At 42.5% G+C, this 26,719-nt stretch overlaps 1 protein-coding gene across 2 annotated transcripts in view; it reads left to right on the top strand.

Moving 5' to 3' along the window:
- Window positions 1-7,426, top strand: part of LOC122556810 (slit homolog 3 protein-like) — a 654,707-nt gene extending 647,281 nt beyond the window's left edge. Inside the window, exons 35-36 of one of the 2 annotated variants that reach the window (XM_043704014.1) lie at window positions 3,466-3,671; window positions 6,079-7,426. In XM_043704014.1, the coding sequence (XP_043559949.1) occupies window positions 3,466-3,671; window positions 6,079-6,320 (448 nt within the window). In that variant the 3' untranslated portion in view covers window positions 6,321-7,426. The remainder of the gene's footprint in view (window positions 1-3,465; window positions 3,672-6,078) is intronic. The other variant, XM_043704015.1, reaches the window with a different exon arrangement.
- The last annotated feature ends 19,293 nt before the right edge of the window (window positions 7,427-26,719 follow it).

The following is a 26,719-nucleotide window of genomic DNA, read 5'->3' as shown; positions in this document are numbered from 1 at the left end:
TACAGACCCACTACGGAAGGTGCAGTGAGACTTTTCCATTTTGGCGTGGAACGCTAACATAATCACTTTGTTTTGGATAAACTCTCGGTTAAAGCTGAGTCCAGTTCTGGTCTCCCTGTTGTAGGAAGGATATTACGGAGCTGGAGAGGGTTCAGAAAGATTTACCAGGATGTTGTTGGGTATGGAGGGCTTGAGTTGGAAGGAGAGGCTGGAAAGGCTGGGACATTTTTTCACTGGAGTGTAGGAGTTTGAGAGGTGACCTTGTAGAAATTTATACCCCATGATGGGTATAGATAAGGTGCAGGGCAAGTGCATTTTCCCTAGGGTGGGGGGATTTCAGACTTAGTGGGTACATTTTTAAGGTGAGAAGAGAAAGATTTTAAAGAGTCATAGGGGGTGCAGTAGTTTTTTACACAGAGGGTTCAAGTGTGGAATGAACTTCCAGAGGAAGTGGTGTATGCAGGTACAGATACAACACTTAAAAGATATGGATAAATACAGGAATAGGAAAAGTTTAGAGAGATATGAGCCAAGTGCAGACAGGTGGGACTAGGTTCATTTGGGATTATGTTCGGCATGGACTAAAGGGTCTGTTTCCGTGCTCTCTGACTCTGACTGTAGGATAGAGTACCTATAATAGTGGAAACAGGCTATTCAGCCCATTGAGTTCACACCACCCCTTCAAAGAGTATCTCACCCATATCCACCCCATAACCCTGCATTTCCCATGGTTAATCCACCTAGCCTGCACACTATGGGCAATTTAGCATAGCCAGTCCACCTAACTTGCACATCGTTGGACTGTGAGAGGAATCCCACACAGACACAGGGAGAACACACAAACTCCACACAGTCACCCGAGACTGGAATCAAACCCAGGTCCTTAGCATTGTGAGACAGCAGTGCTAACCACTCAGTCACCATGCCACACTTGAAATGAACTTGCATCCTGCTTTCCCTTGCCTTAACGTGAGTAAGCTTTGACTTCCTTGTCTTGTTTCAGCCAGCTTTTTTTAAAATGCTGCAATCCTGCCTTTATACAGCAGACAGGGATTGTATATCACTTGTTGTTGATTTGAGCAAATCAACAGACAACAGCGCCATCTGCTGGGGAGAGACTCCTGCCTTGTTTCAAGAGGAAAATGACACTGTTGCCTGGCCACCTATTCTCCTGTCATACATCACATGGGAATCTTGTCCTTTCCAGAGAAAAAAATATATTTTATGATAGTTGAATCCTCTTGCCCCAGTTCTGGTACAACGTAGTCTTTGAGATATACAGCATGGAAACAGACCCTTTGGTCCAACTCGTCTATGTTGACCAGATATTCTAAATTAGTCTAGTCCCATTTGCCAACATTTGACCTATATCCCTTCCGTTACATTTACCCATCCAAATGTCTTTCAATTGTATCAGCATCCACCACCTCCTCTGGCAGCTCATTCCATACTCTTCACCACTCTCTGTGTGAAAAAGTTATCCCTTTGGCCCCAGTAAATCTTTGCCCTCTCATCTTAAACCCTCTAGGGAAAAGACCTTGACCATTTAACCTATCCATGCACATCATTGACTTTATAAACCTTTATAAGGCCACTCCTCAGCCTCCGACACTCCAGGGAAAACAGCCCAGGCTGTTCAGCCTCTCCCTGTAGCTTAAACCCTCCAAGGAGAAAGTGAGGACTACAGATGCTGCAGATCAGAGCTGAAAATGTGTTGCTGGAAAAGCGCAGCAGGTCAGGCAGCATCCAGGGAACAGGGCCTGACCTGCTGCGCTTTTCCAGCAACACATTTTCAGCTTAAACCCTCCAACCCTAGTAACATCCTTCTAATTCTTTTCTGAACCCTTTCAAGTTTTGTAACATCTTTCCTACAGCAGTGAGACCAGAATTGAATGCAGTATTCCAAAAGTGGCCTTACCGATGTCTTTTCTACAATGTTTCAACATTATTTCTTTTTGTTCCATAAATAATTTATTATCTATGCAGCACCTTCAACGACCCAAAACACATCATAGCAAATTATCAAACAAACTGAACACATAAGATGATATGAGGACTGATAATTGAAAGCCTGTTCATGGGTGAAAGGTTTAAGAAGTGCCGTTAAAATAGGAAAAATAAGAGACAGTGAAAGGTATGAGGAGGGGTTTCAACTACTGAGGATAAAAACTGCTGCCAGTGGTGGACTGATGAACATTGAGGATATGAGAGAGATCAGAATTGGAGGTGTGCAGAAAACTGAGAGTTATAGGGAGAGAGGGAATGCAGAAATAAGCAGCAAGACCTGCTCACAGTGTTCTAAGTCCATCAGATGAGCATCGCCTTTCTGCTTTCTGTACTCTTAGAATACAAAGAACTTTGAATTTTTCATGGTCGTATAAACTTTTGAAGCCCTTTCAGAGATCTGAATGTCTGCATTTCTGAAACTCCTCTCTCACCCATTCCATTTTGTTGCTTCCCGGAAATGAATAACCTGTAAATTACCTCATGCTGCAATACATTGAACTGCATTTTCCATTCATCCACAGACTCTGAAATCTTTTTCACATCTCCTTACATTGCAGTACAGCCTTCCGCATTGTTACCTCAAACCTGCACCACCTTTTGATACTATCAACATAATTTACTACGAATACCCCAGTTTCTGAGTTAAGTAAATTGTGAATAGCGGCGGTCTCAGCAAAGTTTGTTGTGAGACATCACATCCCATTTCTAACTCTGAGGAACGTCATATTTCTCCCCAGTTTTCTGTTTTGTAGCCATCTTTCAGTTCCTTCTGCTGCCATCATCCTGTTATATATGTTATGACTTTGCATCCCTCCTTTGGCACTTTACCAAAGAGACTTCTCACAGACACTGCACTGCTCTTCTCCATATTTCATCAAAAAATTCAACAAGATTCACTTGACCTACCTTTTGCCTACCTCTGACTCTAAATCTTGATTATCTGCATCTTTTGGCAAGTAATCTAACATACGGCCCACTGTTGACATGCAACTAAATGTAAAAGAGTGACACAGTGCGCTGCTGCCTTATACTGCCAAAGACTCGGGTTTGATTCTAGCCTCAGGTGACTCTCTGTGCGGAGTTTGCATGTTCTCCCCATGTCTGAGTGGGTTTCCTTTGGGCACTCCAGTTTCCAAAGAAATGCAGGTTAGGTGAGTTGGCCATGCTAAATTGCCCAAAGTGTTCAGGCATGTGCAGGCTAGAGTTTAGCCATGGGAAATACATGGTTATGGGGTTGGAGTAGGTCAGTGTGAGATGACGGTGTATATGGACTCAGTGGGTCAAACGGCCTGTTTCCACACTGTAGGGATTATATGATCCAGTGTTCACTGTGATGGTTCAACACAGCTTATAATTGAGAATCTCCACTACCTGTGTCTTACACTGCTCGAGATCTAAATGCTGCCAGATTTAGAGACCCTGCTTTTCATTAGTAACTTTTCTTATGTCGCCTTCCAGGTGCGTTCATGGAACATGTGTAATGTCTGAATCCACATACCGCTGTGTGTGCAAGGATGGCTATGTTGGCAAGCTCTGTGACAAAGGCCAACTGACAGACAACTGTCAGAATCTGAAGTGCGACCATGGCCGCTGTAAGGTATCTGGTCAAGGGGAGCCATATTGTGAGTGTGATACCAACTTTACCGGAGAAACCTGCCAAACAGGTAAGGAAAGAGAAGGGTCTTGACTCCTAAAGCTGCACATTGTGCTCAGAGGCTTCTGGAATGTCTTGACCACCCAACTGGGAGCCAATGAGACCTGTGTGTTGCCTCTTTTTGAGAAGGCCCACCATATTTCTGCCCATCTGGCACAAGTGATGGGCCTTTCCTAGCATCAAAAACACCAGGGATACAGGTCCAGTCCATTGAGAGCTGCCAACCAATTAAAAGCCTAGCCAAAAGGAGGAAGCTCTTCTATACTCAGTGGCACCACAGCAGTGGTAGTGGTTACTGTCAGTACATCACCCACCCAAAGTCTTCAAGGACCCCGGCACATGGGAGAAAGGGGGTTTGTAGGGTGGAGTGGGAGAGGGGGTTGGGCAGATGGATGGTTCTGGTGAGTAGGAAGGATGGGAGGGGTGACTATCAGCAATATAATTCCCAGTCCCCCTTTCATAATGCTATGTGCCTTGATTGTCAGGCACTTGGCGTCCATAGAGGGATGCTTGCTGCTCTCTTCCACCATCCACTCCCCATTACCCCAGGTTCTATATGGGTTCAGAGGACAAACATGCTAAGGTTTGTTTATCCTATTGGAATCATTCCAATGAGTTGCTGATCAGACAAGCTTTACCTACTTGAAGGCTTCTATTGGCTGCAGAGCCTTCCTGTTATGGACTTATTCAGGATGAAGGCTGGGAAGAGGCACAATTCTCGTCCTCTTTCCTCCAGCCAATTAATTGTTCACCCACCACTGCGGAGGGCCCACAGTGATCTGGTGATTTGACCAAAACTTCACCTGATGTCAATGCCACATTTTTACTGTTGGTAATTACAAAGCCAGCAGCTAACATTTGTCCCTAGATTTTCACTGGAGCGTAAGACGTTGTGAAGTGCCCATACAAAGGTTTATAAATTCATGAGGTATATAGATAGGGTGAAGAATAGGGGGCACATTTTTAAGGTGAGAGGAGAAAGATTTAAAAAGTCATGATGAGTAAACTTCTTACACAGAGTAGTTTGTGTGTGAAATGAACTTCGTGTGGGAATGGTGGATGTGGGTACAATTACAATGTTTAAAAGAAATTTGGATAAGTGCATGAATAGGAAAGGTTTGAAGGGATATGGGTCAGGAGCAGGCAGGTGGGACTAGGTTAGTTTGGGATTATCTCTGGCATGGACTATTTGGACCAAAGGGTCTGTTTCTGTGCTGCGTGACTCAATGATTCTATGTGCAGGTTAGGTGGATTAGCCATGTTAACTTGCCCCATAGTGTCCAGGGTGTGCAGGCTACGTGTATTAGCCATGGGAAATGCACGGTTATAAGGGTAGGGTATGGGTGTGAGTCTGGGTGGAATGCTCTTTGGAGAATCAGTGTGAACTCAATGGGCCTGTTTCCCCACTGTAGGGATTCTATGATTCATCCACCTTAAATTAAACTTTAACCCATTTCATTTAACCTCACTTTACTTTAACTTAAATTATATTTAGTCCTAACTATAACTTTAGCTCTATTAGTACGGTTTGAAACAAATACTACCCCAATTTGAGTGAAGTGACCAGTGTTTGCTGTTGATGTAGACCTTGCCTCATGATTCTTTGTTTTCTCTGAAGATCAGTTCGGAGCACATGCTTCTCAGGTGTTGGTCTCGGTGGCTGCTGTTGCTAAATCCTTTGTCTAGTAACTTTTATCCTGAAGTGTCTTCACTTTCCAGAAACTTCTCTAGCACTCAACCAATGAATTGACCAAGCCTGATCGTATTGTTCAATCCCAGCCAACGGAGTTTACTCATTGGCTCCCAAAATGTTTGCACCAAGTTGTAAACATCCACATTCCGTACTCAATATAAAGTAATGTGGTGCTAGTATGTGTAGTAGACCACCATAATACCTTGGAGAAAATGAGGACTGCAGATGCTGGAGATCAGAGTTGAGAATATGGTACTGGAAAAGCTTTACCAGCACCATACTCTCCACCATAAAACCTCCCTTACCCAGTCAACACAGGAAACTGCAGTTCACAACCTACAGGACCAGTCCCAACACGTCCTAGCTCCAGTTTAACTGAAGTCAGAGTTTAAATTAGCTTGGCCAAAACTCCCAGCATGCTCCTCACCAATCTTGTTGCCATTTCTCCTGCTGACCACTAGATCAGGAGAACACTTTGACTCTATTACTTCACGTTTTGTCCGACGTGATCTTTGAGCCAGCCAAAAGTCTTAACCTCACTTGGACAAGCTAGGGAAATCAGCCCAAGCCTTTTCCGTAGAAGCAGTATTCCCCAGGAAATGGATCCCATCCTAATATCTAACCTTGAAATTACGATGCCCGATCCTCATGGATCAAAGTATTTGAAGCAAGCTAGTGAGGCAAACACAATCTTGATGGTGACCTCTCCTCTCTCATTTTGCAGAGCTCCTCTGTCAAAAGGAAATGTTTCGCGATGTCTATCGTAAGCAGCAAGGCTACGCCTCATGCCAGACCACGGTTAAAGTCCCTCGGCTGGAATGCAAGGGAAGCTGTGCCAATGGGGAGTGCTGTGTGCCGCTACGTAGCAAGCGACGGAAATATGTCTTCCAGTGCACAGACGGCTCCTCGTTTGTGGAAGACGTTGAGAGAGTTGTTGACTGCGGCTGTGGGAGTTGTTCTTTGTAGGGGCCCCGAAACAGGAAGTGGAGGCTCAACAACAGCATGCACCTGTGACAAGTATTGAACCCTTTAACTCTCATAGTGGACCAAAAGAAATGGAAATATATTGTAAGATAACAAATAGAACCTATTTTTATTATTAAAAAAAAGGACTATTTTCTTCAGGTATTACTAAAATATATCACATCGCCTGGGTATGTAAACCATACTTTGTTACCTTTGCAAGATGTTTTGTTTTCTGTTTTATTAACCTGACGGAGATATTCTGGGAAAAGCTTGCTCAATTGGTTAATGTGAAAGTGTTTGAAGGACCTGTTATATTACTGTCCAACTGACTTAAGCTTTTGAAGAAAGGAACGTCGCTGAATACCAATTGGCTCTTCATTTTACTGTAGCCTCCATCATCCTTGCTGACCCCTGTGTTGTTGTCCAAGGGACTTTCAAGTGATTGTCAATACAGTGTAATCAATACTCTTCAGATCCCTGCTAACTTGCTGTCTCCGATTTAACAGCCATAATGCTGATGAAGCTGTGTAACTGCCAGCAGCTTCTACCATCCACACTTGCACAGTTAAATGCAGAAATCCAGGAGTTGTTGACAGTGGTTCTCTGCTCCTCCATGGATTGCACTGTTGAAGTTGTTACGGACCAGAATTATTGCTGACCAACAAAACAAAAATCATTGGACTGATCAGGACCTCCATTATTTTTCATGTTGTCATTTTTAAATGGGTTTTTTAATGCTTTTTAAAGTTTGAAATTATTGCTGAACAACTTCTCTGATCCTCAATCACAAGTCTTTTTTTCCATTTGTCAGTATCACAATTCTGTGATGTTTGGAAATCTGTCTCCAATTTTATTTCATTCTCCATGAAGTTATGTGTAACAATCACAGAGTGCTTTCACCTCTCTGACTTGATGTCTATGGGAATTCTCCAATGTGTTTGGCTATTGGGTCGAGTTAATTATATCATTGGTGCAGGACACCTGGAGGTTGTCTTGGCCTGGTGTTATGAACCAGACCAGACGCCCTTAAAATATTTTAAGAAGGTAGCCTAGACCCTAATTTTTTTCTTATTTTAAAGGTAAATGTCAGGTGCTGTGTTCCAGATGCAATTCAATTGGTCAAACTATTCGACATTAAGCAAAGCACAATTTATTCAAACACTGTAGTTAAATTCCAACAAAAGGAAGAAGAACTTAGAATAACAACTCTATTGGAAAATGTAACAAAATAGTAGATAAACACCCCCCTGGCAAAAAGGAAATTCAGAAAACAGATTTTGACTCATGCAATCCAGTAACGTAGGAAGATAGCCCTCAGCTTTTAGCTGTATTTGAGAGAGGGAAAAAGAGCTTCCACTTTTTCAAGACGCCAACAGCAACTGCTGCTGAAAACTGAAAACTAAAAATCCTTGGTTCTGTGGGTGGGAGCTTGACCACACCCATCCATGCTGCTTCTATTGTTCCAACTTCAAAAAAAACAAGACCCAAGGCTTCACAAGTTGTTTATTTTCTCATAGGATGCTCAGTACTTGTTCCCCAATCTCTCTCTCTCTCTATCTATCTGAAAGAAACCAGGACAAAACACACCTCTTAAAGCCACAGCATCAGCACATTTGGCACTGCAATTAAGTTAATGCTGGAGAAGATAGAATTGGCAAGATGGGGATAGTTAAGTCTTTGTTGACAGCTTTCTTTGAGGTCAGTGTTAAGCACTGTCTCTTCATTCCAGACCACAAAATACAGGCCACTGTTAACAATAACATTGTGAAGCATACTGTAGAAACCCAATGACATAATACAGTGTAAAATCCATTACACGTACCTAACAACTTGCGCACAATGTGAAGAATTCTGCAGATATCCAAAAATGAGAAAACATTGTCAATCATTCTATAAGGAAACAAATAACATGTAGACCACACTAGATTTCCAGTAACTTTGACAGTAGGATACAGTTTATTGCAGATTCCCAGTAACCAAGTAGAAAATATACACACTGAATTTACACACATAACCTAAACACTGTGCAACGTATTGAAGATATCCAATACTGTATTGACATAGTATGGAATCCACTTTTGTTACTGAGCATAGAGTACGGTGTAGTCATCCAATACCAGATCATAAAAATTCTACAACGTGGAAGCAAGCCATTCATCCCATCGAGTCCACACTGACTCTGTGAAGAGTACCCCACACCATCCCTTTAACCCAGCATTTCTCATGGTCAATCCACCTAACCTGCACATCTTTGGCCTGTGGGAGAAAACCAAGGCACTTGGAGGGAATCCACGCAGACATGGGGAGAAACTGCAAACTCCACCCAGCCAGTTTCACCCAAGGCTGGAATTGAATCCATGGTGCTGGGAGGCAGCAGTGCTAACCACTGTGTTGCCCTCTGAAGAGCTATGAATCTTCCACAGTTCCCAGTCAGACTACTGCATGCAGTATCCCAATTGGTTGAAGAACACAAGAGATTATTTTGAAAACTTCCAGAGATTAAAAACAGGACCAATCAGGAAATAAACAAAAACACAGATTAGCCTTGCAGATAGCCTATAGGGCACCATTTGCACACTCGGAGCTGACCCTGTACAAACATCACCTGAGAGGTGTTTACTATTTATAGAGTCATACAGTTGTAGAGCATAGATCAGACACTTCGGTCCAACTAGTCCTATTTGCCTGCATTTGGCCCATCTCCTAATACCATTTAATCAAGAGCTTTTCATCTCTGGCTAACATGATTAAAGGTCTAGACCTCAAAGCTCCTGCTGAGGCTCAATGGTCCTCAAACAGAAAGTAATGCTCTTTTATCCATTAGACAGTGTTGCCAGACATTAGATCATACTGTTGAGGAAACACATATAAAATTTAATTCTGATAACCATAGTGCATGCAATAGAGGAGGAGATTACACATCTGCACAGACGTTGGGCTTGATTCTTTACTGTGACACACCAAAGCAATGTAAAACTGGACTGTGTTATGTGATGTCTGACCATCGTATTGATTTTCTGTCTCATATTGCTGCCCCCAAGGTATCTGCTATCTCAAATGTCTCACATGTGCCAATCCCTGTTCTTATTATCTGCTCTTGAGGATTTGGGTATCAGACATTTAAGCTTCCAGAAGATGAAGATTTATTATTTGCTGAGTACAATTCAGCTGCTTGAGCCAATGATTTACAGAGCATTAAGCATAAACATCGAAGAGGAAGAGCCGCACAATATGGTTTTGATGCAAGTGATGGATGACAGCAACTGTTGAATTTTCTTTCGAGAGTTTAATGTGGAAATAAATCAGTTTGGTCCAAAATGAAGCTTTAACTGCAAGGAATTCCTTTGCTGATGTCCCAGAGTTCCAATCATATACATAGCATTCTGATAAATGGAAGAACTAACGACTTGTGCACCACATTACTTGCAGTGGTAAGACAATAATCAGTCAACAAGGAGATCAGGGATTTCAGGATCTAATGCTCCCCATCAGATGATACCCGTTGATGTAACTCACCACAACCCACGTATTGCTCATATAGAGCTCATCTATTGAAGAGATTTGCGTGTGTGGGACAGTGAATTTATAGAGGTTTAGAGATTTCTCACCCACTTCATTAAAAAGTATAAAGAAATCTAAGAGAGAAGACAATTGACTGTTGTATTGACCTAAAACTCCAATCAGTATCTACTGCAATTAACCTAGTGCCTTACATTTAGCCCATGAACTGAAGTATTACCTAAGTGCAATTTTTGCTGCATTGATCTAAGTGCCTGAGCATCCACACAATGCCTTATACCTTAACCTGAGGGAAAGTCATAGCATCAATCCAATGCCTAATAAATTAAGCTGAGAAACCTTACAGTCAACCCAATGCCTTACATGTTAATCTGAAAGTCTTACAGGAACCCAATGCCTTATGCTTTAACATTAGGACCCTTACAATTGCCCTCATAACTTGTACATTAAGCTGAGGGAGAGAATTGGCATCAACACAATGCCTGACAAACTGAGAGCCCTTAAGGTCAACCCAATGCCTTATGCATTAAACTGAGGACTTACAGTCAACCTTATGTCTTATATATTGACCCAAGAGCTGAAAAGTCAAAATAATGCCTTACACATTGAGTATCTTCTCACAGAACATCCTAAATACTCTGAAGGGCATCTCATAGTAATGGTTGTTTAACTCAGCAGCACTGAAGGCTGTGGTGTGCTACTCCCAGCGAACCCAGTATCTATTGCACTCGTATGATTGCCAATTTCTTTAACAATTAATCCTTTACATATCAATCCAGTATTTGCAACCACTCACCAAAATTGTCAACCTGGTGTGTATGGATCTATAAGTCCAATGGTACGTGATAAATGCACACCTTTACATCACTTCTGTAAGCAGTGAGGGTTCCTTTGTGGCTTACACACTATAGGGAAACGAGGTGAGATTTAGTATATTTCATACTGGAAACCATCACCAAGGTGTTAACAGGCTTCAGACAGTACAGCTTCCATTCTGGATGGAAGTATGGTCAGAAAGAGTGAGGCAAAACGTGAGACTTCATCTTTAATGGCTCCAAACAACAATTCCTGTCTCCTTAGACCATGCCCATTTATTCTATCTGTCTACTGTGAGATGTAGCAGCAGAAGTGATACAGGAAGTCTGACTCTGACTCGTTCTCCCTGATAATGATCACAAGGAAATAAACCTCTTGAGCAGTTTACAACTTACAGGTGTTTAACCCTTTATTCTTTGTTTTACAAAAATATGTACATTTTAATGTTATATATTTTGTGAAATACTATGTCTTGTACAAAACAATAAATGGAAGTGTTTGCACCAAAAAAATGGACAGATAATTAATTTATTTTACTTTAGGTTAGCAGTTCAAGTTTGTAGATAGTTAGTATTGGTTTAAAGCTCTACTCGTTGTTTGATGTTACAGAGCTTAAACATTAGTTAAGAGGATACGAAGTTGAAGCGTTTAATTTTGAACAAGATACAAGAAATAAATTTCAACAAAGGAAGTGTCATTTTATACAGCATGAGAGAAGAGTGCTGATTGGTTGGGCCTGGAATATCTGTGAAGACCATGTCGATCAATTTAGATTGATTGGTGAAGGTGTTGCTATGGAGATGTAGCAGAGATTGACGGTCTCTATGACGTTTTTTTGGAAAAAGGTACAATGTATGGACAAATTCCTTTTGCCTACATAAAACAGGGCCCTGTGTCTTTACGCATGTTGTATTTAACACATCCCATTGACCATTCCCAGTGGACAGCATGCCAATTATGCTGGCAAACCTCTGAAAAAACATATCCACGATTATTTAAAAAACAAAAAGAACTGTGGATGTTTTACATCAGAAATGAAAACAGAAGTTAGTGGAAAAGCTCAGTCGGTCTGGCAGCATCTGTGGAGAGAAATCAAAGTTAATGTTTTGGGAATGTTCTGAGGAAGGGTCACTTGACCTGATACATTAACTCTGATTTCTCCCCACACCACAAACTTAGGTGTAAGATGAAAGGAGAAAGATTTAAAAAGGGACCTGAGGGGCAACGTTTTCACACAGAGGATTGTTTGAATGTGGAATGAACTGCCAGGCAAAGTGGTAGATGCAAGTACAGTTACACCATTTAAAAGATATTTGGACAGTTAGTTGAATAGGAAAGGTTTAGAGGGATATGGGTCACATGCAGACAAGTGGGAATGGGTTAGTTTGGGCAACTTGGTCGGCATGGACGAGTTGGACCGAAGGGTCTGTTTCCGTGCTGTATGACTATATTTACATGTCCTGTGGGTTGACCTACAGTGCCAGTATGGTGCTTTTAATGTTTATTCAATACTACTTGCATCCTTACAGGCTCATCCAGGTTTAATGCTGAATCAATAGTGCTCAGTTCCAAACTAATGCAAATTCCTAACTGAATCAGTCCAGGCTCTATTCTGAATCATTGGTACCATCATAAATGCAAGTTAGCATTTAATATCAAACTCATTTAGACTCAATATTGAACCAATATAGATTGAAAGCTAAAACTGAAAGTGGAGTTACATACACAGGACCCAGTTTTATGCAGCAAAAAAAGGTCATATACATTTGCACCATTCTCAGACATTTTCCTAATCAACCAGTCCTGAGATATAGGGCAGCGCAGTGGCTCAGTGGTTAGCACAGCAGTCTCACAGCACCAGGGACCTGGATTTGATTCTATCCTCAGTAGCTGGGTGGAGTTTGCACATTCTTCCTGTGTCTGTGTGGATTTCCTCCAGGTGCTCCAGTTTCCTCCCACAATCCAAAGATGTGCAGCTTATGTGGATTGGCCATGCTAAACTGCCTTAGTATTAGTCAGGGGAAACGTAGAGAAATAAGGGAATGGGTCTGGGTGGGTTATTCTTTGGAGGGTCAGTATAGACATGTTGGGCCAAAGGGCCTGTTTCCACACTGTACAGATTCTAAGTTCGATTATCACGTGCATTTTGGAGAAGGTGGGACTTGAACCTAGGCCTCCTGGCTCAGAGACAGAAGACACTGGTGCTGCACTACAAGAGTCCTACTCTGCCTGTTTCAAAAATAAAATAGTGGGGTCATGGATGCAGCCAATCTCTGCTGGATCCCTGTGGCAAAACCTTGCCCAGTCAAAATCGGCATTCCCAGTCTGAGAATCAATATGACAGGTAACTGTCTGTTCTTGTTGCAACTCCATGCTTCTAATGGCTCAGCTAATCAGCATCCTCTTTTTATGCTGTGTAACATGGTGTCTCTCTTGTACAAGTTTATTTCTTGCATCCTAATTCTGCCTTAGCTTCGGCTTTGAACCTATATTGGTTCAATATTGAGTCTAAATGAGTTGGATATGAAATGCCAACTTGCATTTATGATGGAACTCATGATTCAGAATGGTGCCTGAACTGATTCCGATAGGAATTTGGATTAGTTTGGAACTGAGCAGTATTGATTCAGCATTAAGCCTGAATGAGCCTGTAAGGATTCGAGTAGTCTTGAATAAATATTAATTCTAGTTTAAACCTATTTTCATCAGTACTGTGCTTATACTGTTTCAATACTCAGCCTAATTGAGCCTACACTCATTCAATATAAAGTCTGAGCTGCGTTGATAGAAAGCCTATGTTGATGTAATATTGTACTGACAGAGTTAATCTGTAAACACCAGTATTGATCCTATACTGACAGTGGTTAGCCTGAGGTCATTAGTAACTAGTAACGACACTGGTAAATATATAGTCATCAATATAGATCCTGCATTGATGGTAGTTAGCAAGTGATCATTAATATTAAACACGGAACCCACACAGCACAGGAACAGACCCTTCAGCCCTCCATGTCTGTGCCAACCATAATCCCATTCTAAAACTAATCTCATTTGCCTGCACACAGTCCGTATCCCTCTATTCCGTGTCTGTTCATGTGTCTGTCTCAATACCTCGTAAGTGTTGCTGTCATATCTGCCTCTGCCATGCCCTCCACCTTAAACCAATGCCCCCTGGTATTTCCATCCTGGGAAAAGACTCCAACCATCCACTCGATCCACCATTCACTCGATCCATGTCTCTCACAATTCTATGTACTGCTATCAGGCTGCCTTATTGGTCCTGTACCAACAGTCATCAGCCTAATATCATTAATATCGATCCTGTACTGACAACGGTTCGCCTGTAGTCATTAATACAGATCCTGCTCTGACAGTCAATAACCTATCGTCATTGATCCTACACTGACCTCAGTTAGCCTGCAGTCATTACGACTGAACTGTGATTGATTAGTAGAAGCTTCCCAATTGTTTCAGTTTAATGTGAATACACATGGGTGCACCAAGTGGATGGTGGAAGTCAGCTCAATTCTTGCTGAACAGTTCAGTGCTAGCACCATTTTTCCACTATATCAAACAAGTTTTAGATCAAACCACAAAGATATAAAATATCTTCCAATATTTGACATTAAATGACATACCGAATCTGTATCGGTTCTTGTTATAATTTGTTTAAGAACTGATTGAATTTTGTCATTTCTTATTGTGTAGTATTCACTGAATTTGTTAAAGTGAGTTGAGACCTGGCAAAGAAAGGTGAGGGGACTGACTATACAAGGACAAAGAGAAGAAGTGACAGTGATTAATACTGAAACTGTAACTCTTGATGTTTAAGAGGCAATGCCTGTTTTAAAAAAACCATGAATTACAACATCTTTCCTATAGCAGAGAGACCAGAATTGAATGCAGTATTCCAAAAGTGGCCTAACCAATGTCCTGTACGGCTGCAACTTGACTTCCCAACTCCTCTACTCAATGCACTGACCAATAAAGGCAAGCTTACCGTGCGGACGGGCTGCTTCCCGGTGATCACAGTCCCGTAGCCGAACAGCAACAACAGGTTTGTGGTGAGGATCGCCACCACTTCCCCTCATGGAAGGCGCCGCCTGTGGATAAGGAGTCAAGAGGACGGCAGATCGAAGAGAAGAAGAGCCCGCAGCCATGGTGGCGGTCACAGTGGAATATGACTACTAGGCTGCACAAGAGGATGAACTTACCCTCCGAGTTGTCGATCTCATCAGGAATGTAAGAAAACTTGAAGAAGAAGGGTGGTATGAAGGGGAATTGAATGGAAAGAGGGGACTATTCCCTGATAATTTTGTGAAAGAAGTAAAAAAGGATGCAGATGCAAAAGACGAAAGCCCAGTGACTAATCTGGAAACGTTGCCAATCTTGTACAGCGCATGAGTCATTTTGGATTCCCAATTGTTGGTTTACCAGCTCAACCAAAGTCTGTCAGAAGAATCAAGTATGGACGCTCAAGTGAAAGTTCTCTTCCCTACCGTGGGGGTGCTGAATCGAATGGTAACAACAGAAGGTTGAAGAAGAGGCAATGCGAAACACTGTTTAATTATGTCCCTCAAAATGAGGATGAATTGGAAATCAAGACTGGAGATCGCATTGAAATAATTGAAGAGGTTGAGGAAGGTTGGTGGAGGGGAATCCTGAATGAGAAAATTGGGTTGTTCCCATCCAATTTTGTGAAGGAGTTGATTGATCAGGCTGAAGATGGAGACTCCAATGAGGTGTTAAGTGAACCAGATATGGTCTTATCTTGTCACTATCCTGTCTACCTGTCAGTTCAGCTTCAAGGAACTATGAACCCACATTCCAAGATCTCTTTGACTGTAGAAAGATTTATAAAATCATAAGGGGCATGAATAGGGTAAATAGTTAAGGTCTTTTCCCTGGGGTAGAGGAACCCAAAACTAGAAGGCATAGGTTTATGGTGAGAGGGGAAAGATAATAAAAGGAACGTAAGGGGCAATGTTTTCATGCATAAGGTAGTGCATGTATGGAATGAACTGCCAGAGGTGGTGGTGGAGGCTGGTGCAATTACAACATTTAAAAGGCATCTGGATGGGTATATGAATAGGAAGGGTTAAGAGGGATTTGGACCAAATGCTGGCAAATGGGACTAGATTAATTTAGGATATCTGGTCGGCATGGATGAATTGGACCAAAGGGTCCATATCCGTTCCGTACATCTCTACGGCTCTAAGAAGAGAAAGGTATATTTTAGACAAAGAACACAATGAATAGGATAAATTAGAAAGGAGAACAGAAGTCTGACTAAAGAAGTCACATGTCTGGGATATGTGAGCTGGGAGTTTATTCTTTGCCCTCCATCCCCCCCGCTCCCAACCCCCAAAGCTGTGTGGAACTTGGCTTTGGACCAACAGTGTCCAACTGAAGCTACATCTGTGTTTTTCCAACTCATTCAACTCAATAAAGCCGACGTCTAAAGTTAGAATGCATTTATTCAGAATGAATGATTACAAGTTGAAAAATGATCAATCTCAATTCCTGTGAATGCACTAGGGTACCAGAGTACTACTGTAAAAGCATTGGAACATCGAAGAACGAAAAGGTCGAGGATGAGAAAAAGGTAATTGACATCAAAGCCCATCAATCTCGCACGCTTACCTTTTCCATTCTGTCATCCAACAGCATTTGAAGCAATTTAGTTGTTTAATTTCCATGGTTTTGCCTGACATATTATTCCATTATTGCACTCAGTCTTGACTCTAACATACCATTATATTCCCACTAGAGGACAATTGATATATTTCTAAAAATTGCAGCGTGACAGCAAGCACTGACCTAGAAATCTATAAATGCTGGGTCCATTTTACCTGTACAACATGATGCTTGAGGAGCTGTGGGTGTTTAATTTGTCTTGGACATGACCAAATGAGTTCCTAATGTTAAGATAAATAGGCATAAATTTCATCTCCACAGCACTGTCTGTAGCTGGACTCCACCTAGAAGGTGCACACTGTGAAGTTCACCATTGCACCCTGTACAGGTTCTGCTGGAAATCTATACTTTCCTGACATCAGAACCCTGAAGTGGAGTTTGCACATTCTCCCCGTGTCTGCGCGGGTTTCCTCTGGGTGGTCCAGTTTCCTCCCACAGTCCAAAGATGTGCAGGTTAGGATGGATTCACCATGTTAAATTGTGCATAGAGCCTTAGGGATATGCAGGCTAGGTGGATTAGCCATGGGAAATGCAGGGTTACAGGGATAGGGTAGGGGTGAGTCCAGGTGGGATGCTCTTCTGAGGGTCAGTGTGGACTCGATGGGCCAAATGGCCTGCTTGCGCACTGTAGGGATTCTGTGATTCTATAATGGCTGATGAGATCCTTATTTCCCAAAATTTCGACTACTTAGATCCAAATTTGTACTTTACTCACCCAAGATCAGGGTTTCAGCTGTAAGAGGGAGAGAACCTTCAGAGAGGTCAAGGTCTATATGGTGCCTTCTGCCAAGCTGAGACCAAATTCCTCCATGCTGCTTGACAGGGATCTGAGGATCTCAGTGCATGTGCCCATCAGCATTCCCATGTCCCATGTAGCAGGCCGGTCTGTGATCTTACACTCGTAGTGAATGAACCAATCTTTGTCCTGGCCTGCCCGCAGCTTAGTAAGTCATTATACGTAGATCACTACGAGCCTCTGAGTTGGGTGCAGTGCCAGTATCTGAAATGGCAGTTGAGGGTGTTCAATTGAGTGATGGGTTAATCTTTGTCAGTTCTGTGTCTTTTCTCTCTTTTCTCCTCTTGGGACCATTGTGGATGGCCAGCTAATGTTTTCCCAGTATCTGAAAGAAAAATACCAAGAGGAGAAGGAGGTGGTGAGAGGAAGGGTGTGCAGTGATTCATAAGCAGTCCATGGCCACACATTCTGCAGGTTGCTCGTGCATCACATAGCAGAGTGGAGAGTTGAAAAGGGGTATGAGGCTAAGGAAATGCAGCATGTCAAAACAATGACCCAATTTTTACAATGTGCCAAAGAAAGCCTCCTATCTGGATGCACCACAGCATGGTTTGAGAAATTAGAGTTGTGAACACATCCCAGTCCATCATGCAAGCCAATCTTCCATCCATTGACTCCATCTATATTTCCCACTGCCTCAGGAAGGCAGTCAACATAATCAAAGACCCTTTTCGTACTGGTTATATTCTCCTCCACTGTCTTTCATTGGGCAGACGATATAAAAGATTGAATCCACATATGAACATATTCGAGAGCTTCTTACCCGCTGTTATCAGACTTTTGAATGAACCTCTTAATGTTGATCTCTCTCTCTGCACCTTCTGCGCAGCTGTAACACTGCACTCTGTTCTGCTACTCTGAAGCACTTTGTATGGTACAATCTGCCTGTATAGAGACACAAAAACTGCAGATGCTGGAATCCAAAGTAGACAAGCAGGAGGCTGGAAGAACACAGCAAGCCAGGCAGCATCAGGAGGTGGAGTATAACCCTTCAGGACCCTGAAGAAGGGTTACACCCAAAATGTCAACTTCTGCACCTCCTGATGCTGCCTGGCTTGCTACAATCTGTCGGTACAGCACACAAAACAACACTTTTCACTATATCTCAGTATGTGTGTCAACAATCAATCATCCTGTCATCCCCAATTCTGTCAACAATGCTGGATAGCCCTGATTTTCTTAATTCTGTCTCTACTCCCTGCTACACTGTGCCACCTTCTCTTGCAAGTGCAAAGAAATAATTTTGTTTTATCTTCATTCACTAGGCCAACATTTATTGCCCATCCCAGACGGCAGTTAAGAGTCAACCACATTGCTGTGGGTCTGGAGTCACATGTAGGCCCAGACCGGGTAAGGATGGCAGGTTCCTTCACTAAAGGACGTTAGTGAACCAGATGGGTTTTTCCCGACAATCAATTCACGGTCATCATTAGATTGTCAATTCCAGATTTTTAAAAAATAATTGAATTTAAATTCCACCATCTGCAGGTCCCCAGAATGTTACCTGGTTTCTGGATGAAGAGTCCAGCGCTAGTATCATGAGACCTTTCCATTAAATGTCAATGATTGGGTTTTACTCTGTTAGGTTATGTGCCAGTCATAGCTCTACAGGCAGGAAGGAAGATGTACATGTTTGCCTGGTGATGTTATAGGATGAATCCTCACTGCTGCTTATCTTATTGTATAAATTATCTGGTATGTTTGTTATCACAATCCCCTATCCTGGTAAGGATCACCAACAGAATCGTGTAGTAAAGGAAAACCACTGGTAATTCCTCGAGAAGAGGCTATTCTGTTAACCAAGACGTAGATTATTGCATGGTAGTAATGACGTACAGGTTACACTAATGTGTTAGACATAGTTACAGAGGACCCAGATGGCAGGTCTAACTGCTTCAGGATCTGGAGCTGTCTCTGACAAAGTCTGTATGACTTCTTCATTGTGAATGGTGCTTAAGGCATCCCTCAGTATCTTTTTCCTGGGGTCGGGGAGTCCAGAACTAGAGGGCATAGGTTTAAAGTGAGAGGGGAAAGATTTAAAAGGGACCTGAGAGGCAACGTTTTCACGCAGAAGGTGGTATGTGTATGGAATGAGCTGCCAGAGGAACTGGAGGAGGCTGGTACAATTGTAACATTTAAGAGGCATTTGGATGGGTATATAAATAGGAAGAGTTTGGAGGGATATGGGCCGGGTGTGGCAGGTGGGACTAGATTGGGTTGGGATATCTGGTCGGCATGGATGGGTTGGACCGAAGGATCGGTTTCCATGCTGTACATCTCTATGACTCTATGATTCTATAACTCTTCAGATCATTATACATCAGGTAACGATGGTAATGAAAACAGAAAATGCTGGAAGAATCCCAGCAAGTCTAGAAGAAGCGGGGGGGGGGGGGGGGGGCAGGGAAACAAAATTAATGCTTTGAGTAAAAGCAAAGTAATGTAGATGTTGAAGATCTGAAACAAAAACAAAATATAGGAGAAATTCAGCAGCCCTGAGAGATCAAAACAGAGTTACTATTTCAAGTCCAATATGACTCTGCTTTGGAATTGAAGGGGCCAGGAAAATGATGGTTTTCATGGTGATAGCAAAGTGGGAGGAGGAGAATTGGAACCGATGGTAAGGTGGCCCATGGGAAAGGATAAAGGGAGTGCTAATGGAAATAGAGGAGCGATATAGATCCAGAATAGGCATTAATAGTTGGTGTGACCAATAGAAAATTGACAGCAAACCCAGGAGTGTGCATGTGTGTGGGGTGTATATTGTGTGGGCTGTGTGTGTGTGTGTGTGGTATATATTGTATGGGCTGAGAGTGTGTATATTGTGTGGGATGTGTGCGTGTATATTGTGTGGGGTGTGTGTGTGTTTTGTGGAGTGTGTGTGTGATGTGTGCTGTGTGGTGTGTTTGTGTGTGTTGGGGGGAGCGAGATTAAGATTGTACAGGGGTTGGGGAAGAGGGGCAGGGGTATGATATAATAAATTAAGGACATTATTCACAGTCTGAAGTTGCTGAACCCAACACTGAGCCCTGAAGCCTGAAAGATGCTGTAAAGGCCTGTAACTTTCTAGTCAAATATGAACTCCTTCCCAGATCTGCTGCAATTTTGTACAGCATCCTGTTTTCTTTTGTTTCAGTTATTAAGCATCCACAGTAATTTGCTTGGATTACCAAAGAATCTCAGAAATATTACAATGCAGAATGAGGACATCCCATCCTGTTCATACAAGCACTTGAAATAATCATTATTATTTCAAAGATGTGCAGGTCAGGTGAATTGGCCAGGCTAAATTGCCCGTAGTGTTAGGTAAGGGGTAAATGTAGGGGTATGGGTGGGTTGCGCTTCGGCGGGGCGGTGTGGACTTGTTGGGCCGAAGGGCCTGTTTCCACACTGTAAGTAATCTAATCTAATCTAATTATTACTTGCTGCCAATTGCCTGCAATTTTCCCCATACTTTTAAGCATTATTCCTATCTAAATAACTATCTACTTACTTCCTGAACGCCTCAATTGAACATTGGTAGAATTATGGGAGCACTGAGGCAACCTGGATATCTGCTTCCACCTCAGTGCATGAGAGCCTTCTCGACTCTGTGGAACCAGTGTCTCTCCTTCTGTCCATTACCAAACTTAAAGCTTCAAACACCTCAACCGTGCCCCCAGAGCCTGCTGTCCACCCTGGCATTCCGTTCTCCTCTTGTTAGAATTACAATAACAATATTTAATGTCATTCAGTGCAGCTTCCCTTTTAGGAGGCCCAGGTTGCTGTTCAGAACAGAAGGCTGGCTGCAGCATATGACAATGGGACTTGACCACTGCCGAGTGCAAAGGAAATCAACAGCACAGGAATTGCTCGGTCCAACATTGGAGCCAAACAAATGAAATGGGGGGGGGGCGGGGATTTGCAAGCCTGATCATTGCCATTAGAATTGACACAGGCCAGTTACAAGTTACAACTCATTTGCCTAATTAAGATTTGGAGATGCCGGTGTTGGTCTGAAGTGGACAAAGTTAAAGATCACACAACACCAGGTTATAGTCCAACAGCAAACCCAGGAGTGTGCATGTGCGTGTGTGGGATGTATATTGTGTGGGCTGTGTGTGTGTGGGGTGTGTTTGTGATGTGTGTTTGTGTTGTGTGTGTGTGTGTGTGTGTGTGGCGGGGGGCGAGATTGGAAACAGATCCTTCGGTCCAACCCGTCCATGCCGACCAGATATCCTAACCCAATCTACTCCCACCTGCCAGCACCCAGCCCATATCCCTCCAAACTCCAAATAACTCCCTCCAAGCACAAGCTTTCGAAGTGCTGCTCCTTCATCAGGTGGTTGTAGAGAATAAGATTGTAAGACACAGAATTTATAGCAAAAGTTTACAGTGTGATGTAATCAAAATTATACATTGAAAAAGACCTGAATTGAAATTTCAGTTACATCACACTGTAAACTTTTGATATAAATTCTGTGTCTTACAATCTTATACTTCACAACCATTTGATGAAGGAACAGCAATCCAAAAGCTAGTGCTTCCAATAAACCTGTTGGACTATAACCTGGTGTTTTGGGATTTTTAACTTTGCCTAATTAAAGGTACTATTCAAGTGTTAACCCTTTGTGTGATTACAGTTAATTACCAGGGAACAGGAGAATCGACATTTCGGGCATAAGCCCTTCTTCAGGAAGGGCTTCCTGAAGAAGGGCTTATGCCCGAAACGTCGATTCTCCTGTTCCCTGGATGCTGCCTGACCTGCTGCGCTTTTCCAGCAACACATTTTCAGCTCTGATCTCCAGCATCTGCAGACCTCACTTTCCCCTACAGTTAATTACCAGCAAGTTCACCAGTTTGTTTTAACCCCGTTGCAGAGGGTGGAGTTGACTCCCTTTCCTTGTTCAAACACACCTCTGTTGACCACAACAAGGTTAATTTAAAACAAAAGACCCCTGCCCTTATGGATACTTCTCCCAGTTTCAATGTATTTGTTTTAAGAGAAGTTAATTTATTCAGGTTTTGAGTTAAACAAAAATAAGCTTATTAGTTAATGGAGTGTGAGGAAAGAGAAAGCATAACATATGCACACAGACTGGAAATGGGAACTGAGCAGGAAAATAACAGTTAAAAAAGAAATCAGAGACCATTTTGTGTGAATTAAATGGTGAAACATTGCAGCTGTTACATCCAGTGATTCTAGTTGTGTTGACTCTGGCAATTCAGTGGTTTGTTTGGAGAATCTGGATTTTGCAGATTTGTTGTCCAGGTTTCCTGATTGACTAGGGGCTTTTGACTCATGACCTGCTTTCAGCAAAGATAGGGTTTTCCCTGATTTATATATTTTTACTAGCAGGTCAGGGATGTCTATTAATCCATTAGTACTGTTGCCTTACAGCGCCAGGGACTGCGGTTCAATTCCACCCCAGGGCATCCGTCTGTGTGAAGCTTGCACATTCTCCCTGTGTCTGTGTGGGTTTCCTCCGGGTGCTCTGATTTCCTCCCACAGTCCAAAGATGTGCAGGTTAGGTGGATTGCCCATAGTGCCCAGGGATGTGCAGTTTAATCATGGTAAAGGCAGGCTTACAGGGATAGGGTAGGAGGTGGGTTTGGGTGGGATGCAACCTGCTTTCGTTTACCACACATCACATCCCCAGCCTGAGGATGCAGTTCATGAGAGATGAGTCAGATTTCTCCATTAAATCTCTTCCTTTGAAGTGTTTCTTGATTTGTAAGTTTGTTGATGATGTCACTGTGGTAGGTCGGATCTCAAACAACAACAAGACAGAGTACGGGAAAGTGATAGAGAGCTTAGCGACATGGTGTAAAGACAATAATCTCTCCATCAACATCTGTACTGATACTGCTGAGGTGGACATGGTTGAGAGCTTCAAGTTTGTACAACGAAATATCACCAACATTCTGTTGGACCATCCATGTTGACGATATGGTTAAGAAAGCACAACAACATCTCTCCTTCCTCAGAAGGCAAAGGACATTCAGCATGTTCACAATGACTCTTACCAATTTTAAAGATGCACCATAGGAACCATTCTACCCCGATGCATCACAGCTTAGTACGGCAACTGGTCTGCCCAAATCCACAAGAAATTTCCATGATTTGTGAACACATCCCAGTCCATCACAATAACTGTATTGACTCCATCTATACTTCCCGTGGCCTCTGGAAAGCAACCAAAATAATCAAAGTCCCCTCCCACTTGGTAAAACTCTCTTCCACCCTCTTCCTTCAGGCAGAAGATACAAAACTTCGAAAACACACACCAGCAGATTAATGAACAGCTTCTTCCCAACTGTTATCAGACTTTTGAATGGACCTCTCGCATATTAGAGTTGATCTTTCTCTTCACCTTTTCTGTAGCTGCAACACTATATTCTTCATTCTGTTCTATTACTCTGATGTACTTACGTAAGGTATGATTTGTCTGGTTAGCACACAAAGCAATACTTCTCGTTGTATCTCAGTACATGTGGCAAATCAAATCAAATTCTCTGAGATTCCTTGACATTCTGCCTAGTGCAATATTTCAGAGGGTCTCTCTCAATGCTGGGTGGAATTCACACAGGATTTTTTCTGGTATGTTCTATTCCATGAATTCCATTCTCAGCCTTCTCTAATTTGTATTTATTTTAGAAAAACAAAGTGTGTTATACTTAAAAGTTCAAAATGACAAAGTAATTTGATTGTTATGACCCTTCGTCATAACAGTGTTGATAGCCTATTCCCATCAAGAGGGATAGGAGGCTGTTTATGCTAGGGTCTTGTAAAAATGTAACTTATCAAGAACTAAATTCCACAAAAAATTCATGTAGTCTCATGTTATGACCTGCAGGTATCCACGATCTGCGTTGTTTAAGCAGAATTTGCTACATTCAGTCATTGTGAACCTTTGGCCCAAAATCTAATGAACAAATAATGTAATATGATCTTCAAAAGCAACATTAAATTGGCAGAATCCACCAAAACCAGAATTGATTTCTTCAGTCGCATGGTCTTGGTTATGAAAGGCAGCTGGATTTGCATCCACAGAAAAGAGAGACTTCACTGAATCCCCTACAGTTGGAAGCAAATCATTCAGCCCATTGAGTCTATACCCACCCTCCAAAGAGCATCCCACCTATACCCACGTTTCCACCCTCCCCCCTCCAAAATCCCTGCATCTCCCATGGCTAACCTACCTAGCCTGCAAATGCCTGGACACTAGGGACAAATTAGCATGGCCAGTCCATCTAACCTGCACATCTTTGGACTGTGAGAGGAAGTGGGAGCACCCAGAGGAAACCCATATGGACACAGGGAGAACGTGCCAACTCCATACAGCCAGTCACCCGAGGGTGGAATCAAACCTGGCCCCTGGCACTGTGAGGCAAGAGTGCTAACCACTGGGCCACCTCTCCACTGGATTACCAAAACTGATTTTGTACCATGATGTAACAGTTGAAACAACTGACCTTGCAAGTTAAAATATTGAGTTCGCAAGATGACATGTTGTGTTTGGAGAAATCTCCCCCAGTGGCAAATGGTACAACGATGAGGCATCCACACCAACTCCTCCCCTCTACCTCATCTCCAATTCACAGGTCTAACCGTCGAAATGAAGGGCCACATTGTTGAAGTAATCCTGGGTTGAGTGTCAACAAAACATTCTTCATCCAGATTTACTGCAAGAGTTTCCGGTTCTACTTAAACACATCCCTGGCACTTCCATCACACAAAACAAAAATAATCCCGAAATGATCTGCAGATGCTGGAAATCAGCAACAAGAACAGCAATTGCTGGAGAAGCTCAGCAGGTCTGGTAGCATCTGCAGAGAGAAAGCAGAGTTAACGTTTTGGGTCCAGTGACCTTTCTTTAGAACTTCCATGATGAGCTCTTGTTTCCCCTATACTCCTGCCTCTTATGTCTCAATATGCCCAGAGCCATAGTCCTTTCAGTGGCTATGGTAACGTGATTATTCAAAGACGCTTTGCTCTCTACTAAAATGGCTTTTTCTCACCACCTCCAACATTTTAAATGTTTAAAAATCTAACACGGTGAAAGGAACATTTTTTAAGAATCCAAAATTGTTATAATAGTGTTACAATATCTTTCTTCATGATTTGGAGATGCCAATGTTGGACGGGGGTTACAAAGTTAAAATCACACGACACCAGGTTATAGTCCAACAGGTTTATTTGGAAGCACTCGCTTTCAGAGCGCTGCTCCTTCACCAGTTGGTTGTGGAGATTATAATCATGCTCACAGGAGTCCTGTGTCATGGAGATATGATACAGTAAACAATCTTAGATTAAAACTTTCACCTTTTATAATGGGATATGCTGCTTTCTGTTCTTTGATATGTAAACCCCAGAACTTCTTTTAAATTACATTCTCAAGATAGCTCAGGTTTTTTCAGCATTTCTATTCTCAGTGTGCCTTGATGATTAATTTCCAATTCCTGGAGAGTTTAGGACAATCCTGGAGGGCTAGTTATGCAGCTGCTGCCAAAACAATCTTTCTGTGTACATACACAGCGTGATTCCAAACTTTTGAAGTAAAGCCAAGCAAAAGAAAGGGTAGTCAAGCTGTTTCTTGCCACAAGAGTGGGCAGTGTCCCAGTGAAATCAAATGACAAGCCAGAGGTTGAGGGTACAACTTAATTCATAGCCACTAGATGGCACTGAACATAACCCAGCATCTTAGAATACAGGTTGTTCTCCTGTAACACTGCAGTTGTGTTCCAGTGAAACCTTGCTTAATAGAAAATTACTTAAAAGAAAAGTGGGGTTAGGGGTAGACCAACAAAAAATGTCATTCACGATCGCTCAAAAATCACCCAAAAGTCTAACGCAAAAGTATAGCACAGCCTGAATAAAGGTTGAAATCATATTTATCAACAAAAGTAATTTAACACAGTACGTTAAAAAAATGTAATAAAGCTGATCTCTGCACAATATCTCTCACAGAAAGCTGCTCTGTCAGCAGCTGACATTGGCGCATGCGCAGAATGAAGCGTGCAAACCAATCCCCACTGGAATCATGCTATTGCGAACAGAGATAAGCATTCTCGAAAATACCGTTCCTAATTCTTCAGCAATATTACAGCCAAATCACGCTGCAGGAACAGATGTTATCCCACAACTACTCGTAGATACGAGAGGACAGAACAGCAAATTATTTTCACTTTTTTTGTAAAGTACACATGACAATTTTTATAAGTCACCAACACCACATCACCTAAATTAATGCCAGAGGTCATAAGTAAGAAGAAATAAGAAGTAAAATTTCATCACAAAGCAATTAACATCGCCTGGGTTTACACTGGAAAACCAGGCCGAGGCTGTCATGCCAGGACTAGGCCTCCATGCTGGGCTGTTGGAAGCCAGGTCCAAAGCAAGGACGAGACATTCGCTGGGCTGCTAGAACTTCATGTCGGGCTGCTGGAAAGCCCGAAAGCTGCCAAGCAAGGCCTCCAAGACAGGATGAGACCTCCACCTCGAGATAAGAATGCCACACCAGGCCAAGACCACCACTCCTGGATAAGACCATCCTCAATATAGGGAGAGGCTGAATAAGCTGGGGCTGTT

The sequence above is a fragment of the Chiloscyllium plagiosum genome, chromosome 14, assembly GCF_004010195.1.
Source record: "Chiloscyllium plagiosum isolate BGI_BamShark_2017 chromosome 14, ASM401019v2, whole genome shotgun sequence".
NCBI lineage: Eukaryota > Metazoa > Chordata > Chondrichthyes > Orectolobiformes > Hemiscylliidae > Chiloscyllium > Chiloscyllium plagiosum.
This window is presented reverse-complemented; position numbering and strand designations above follow the sequence as displayed.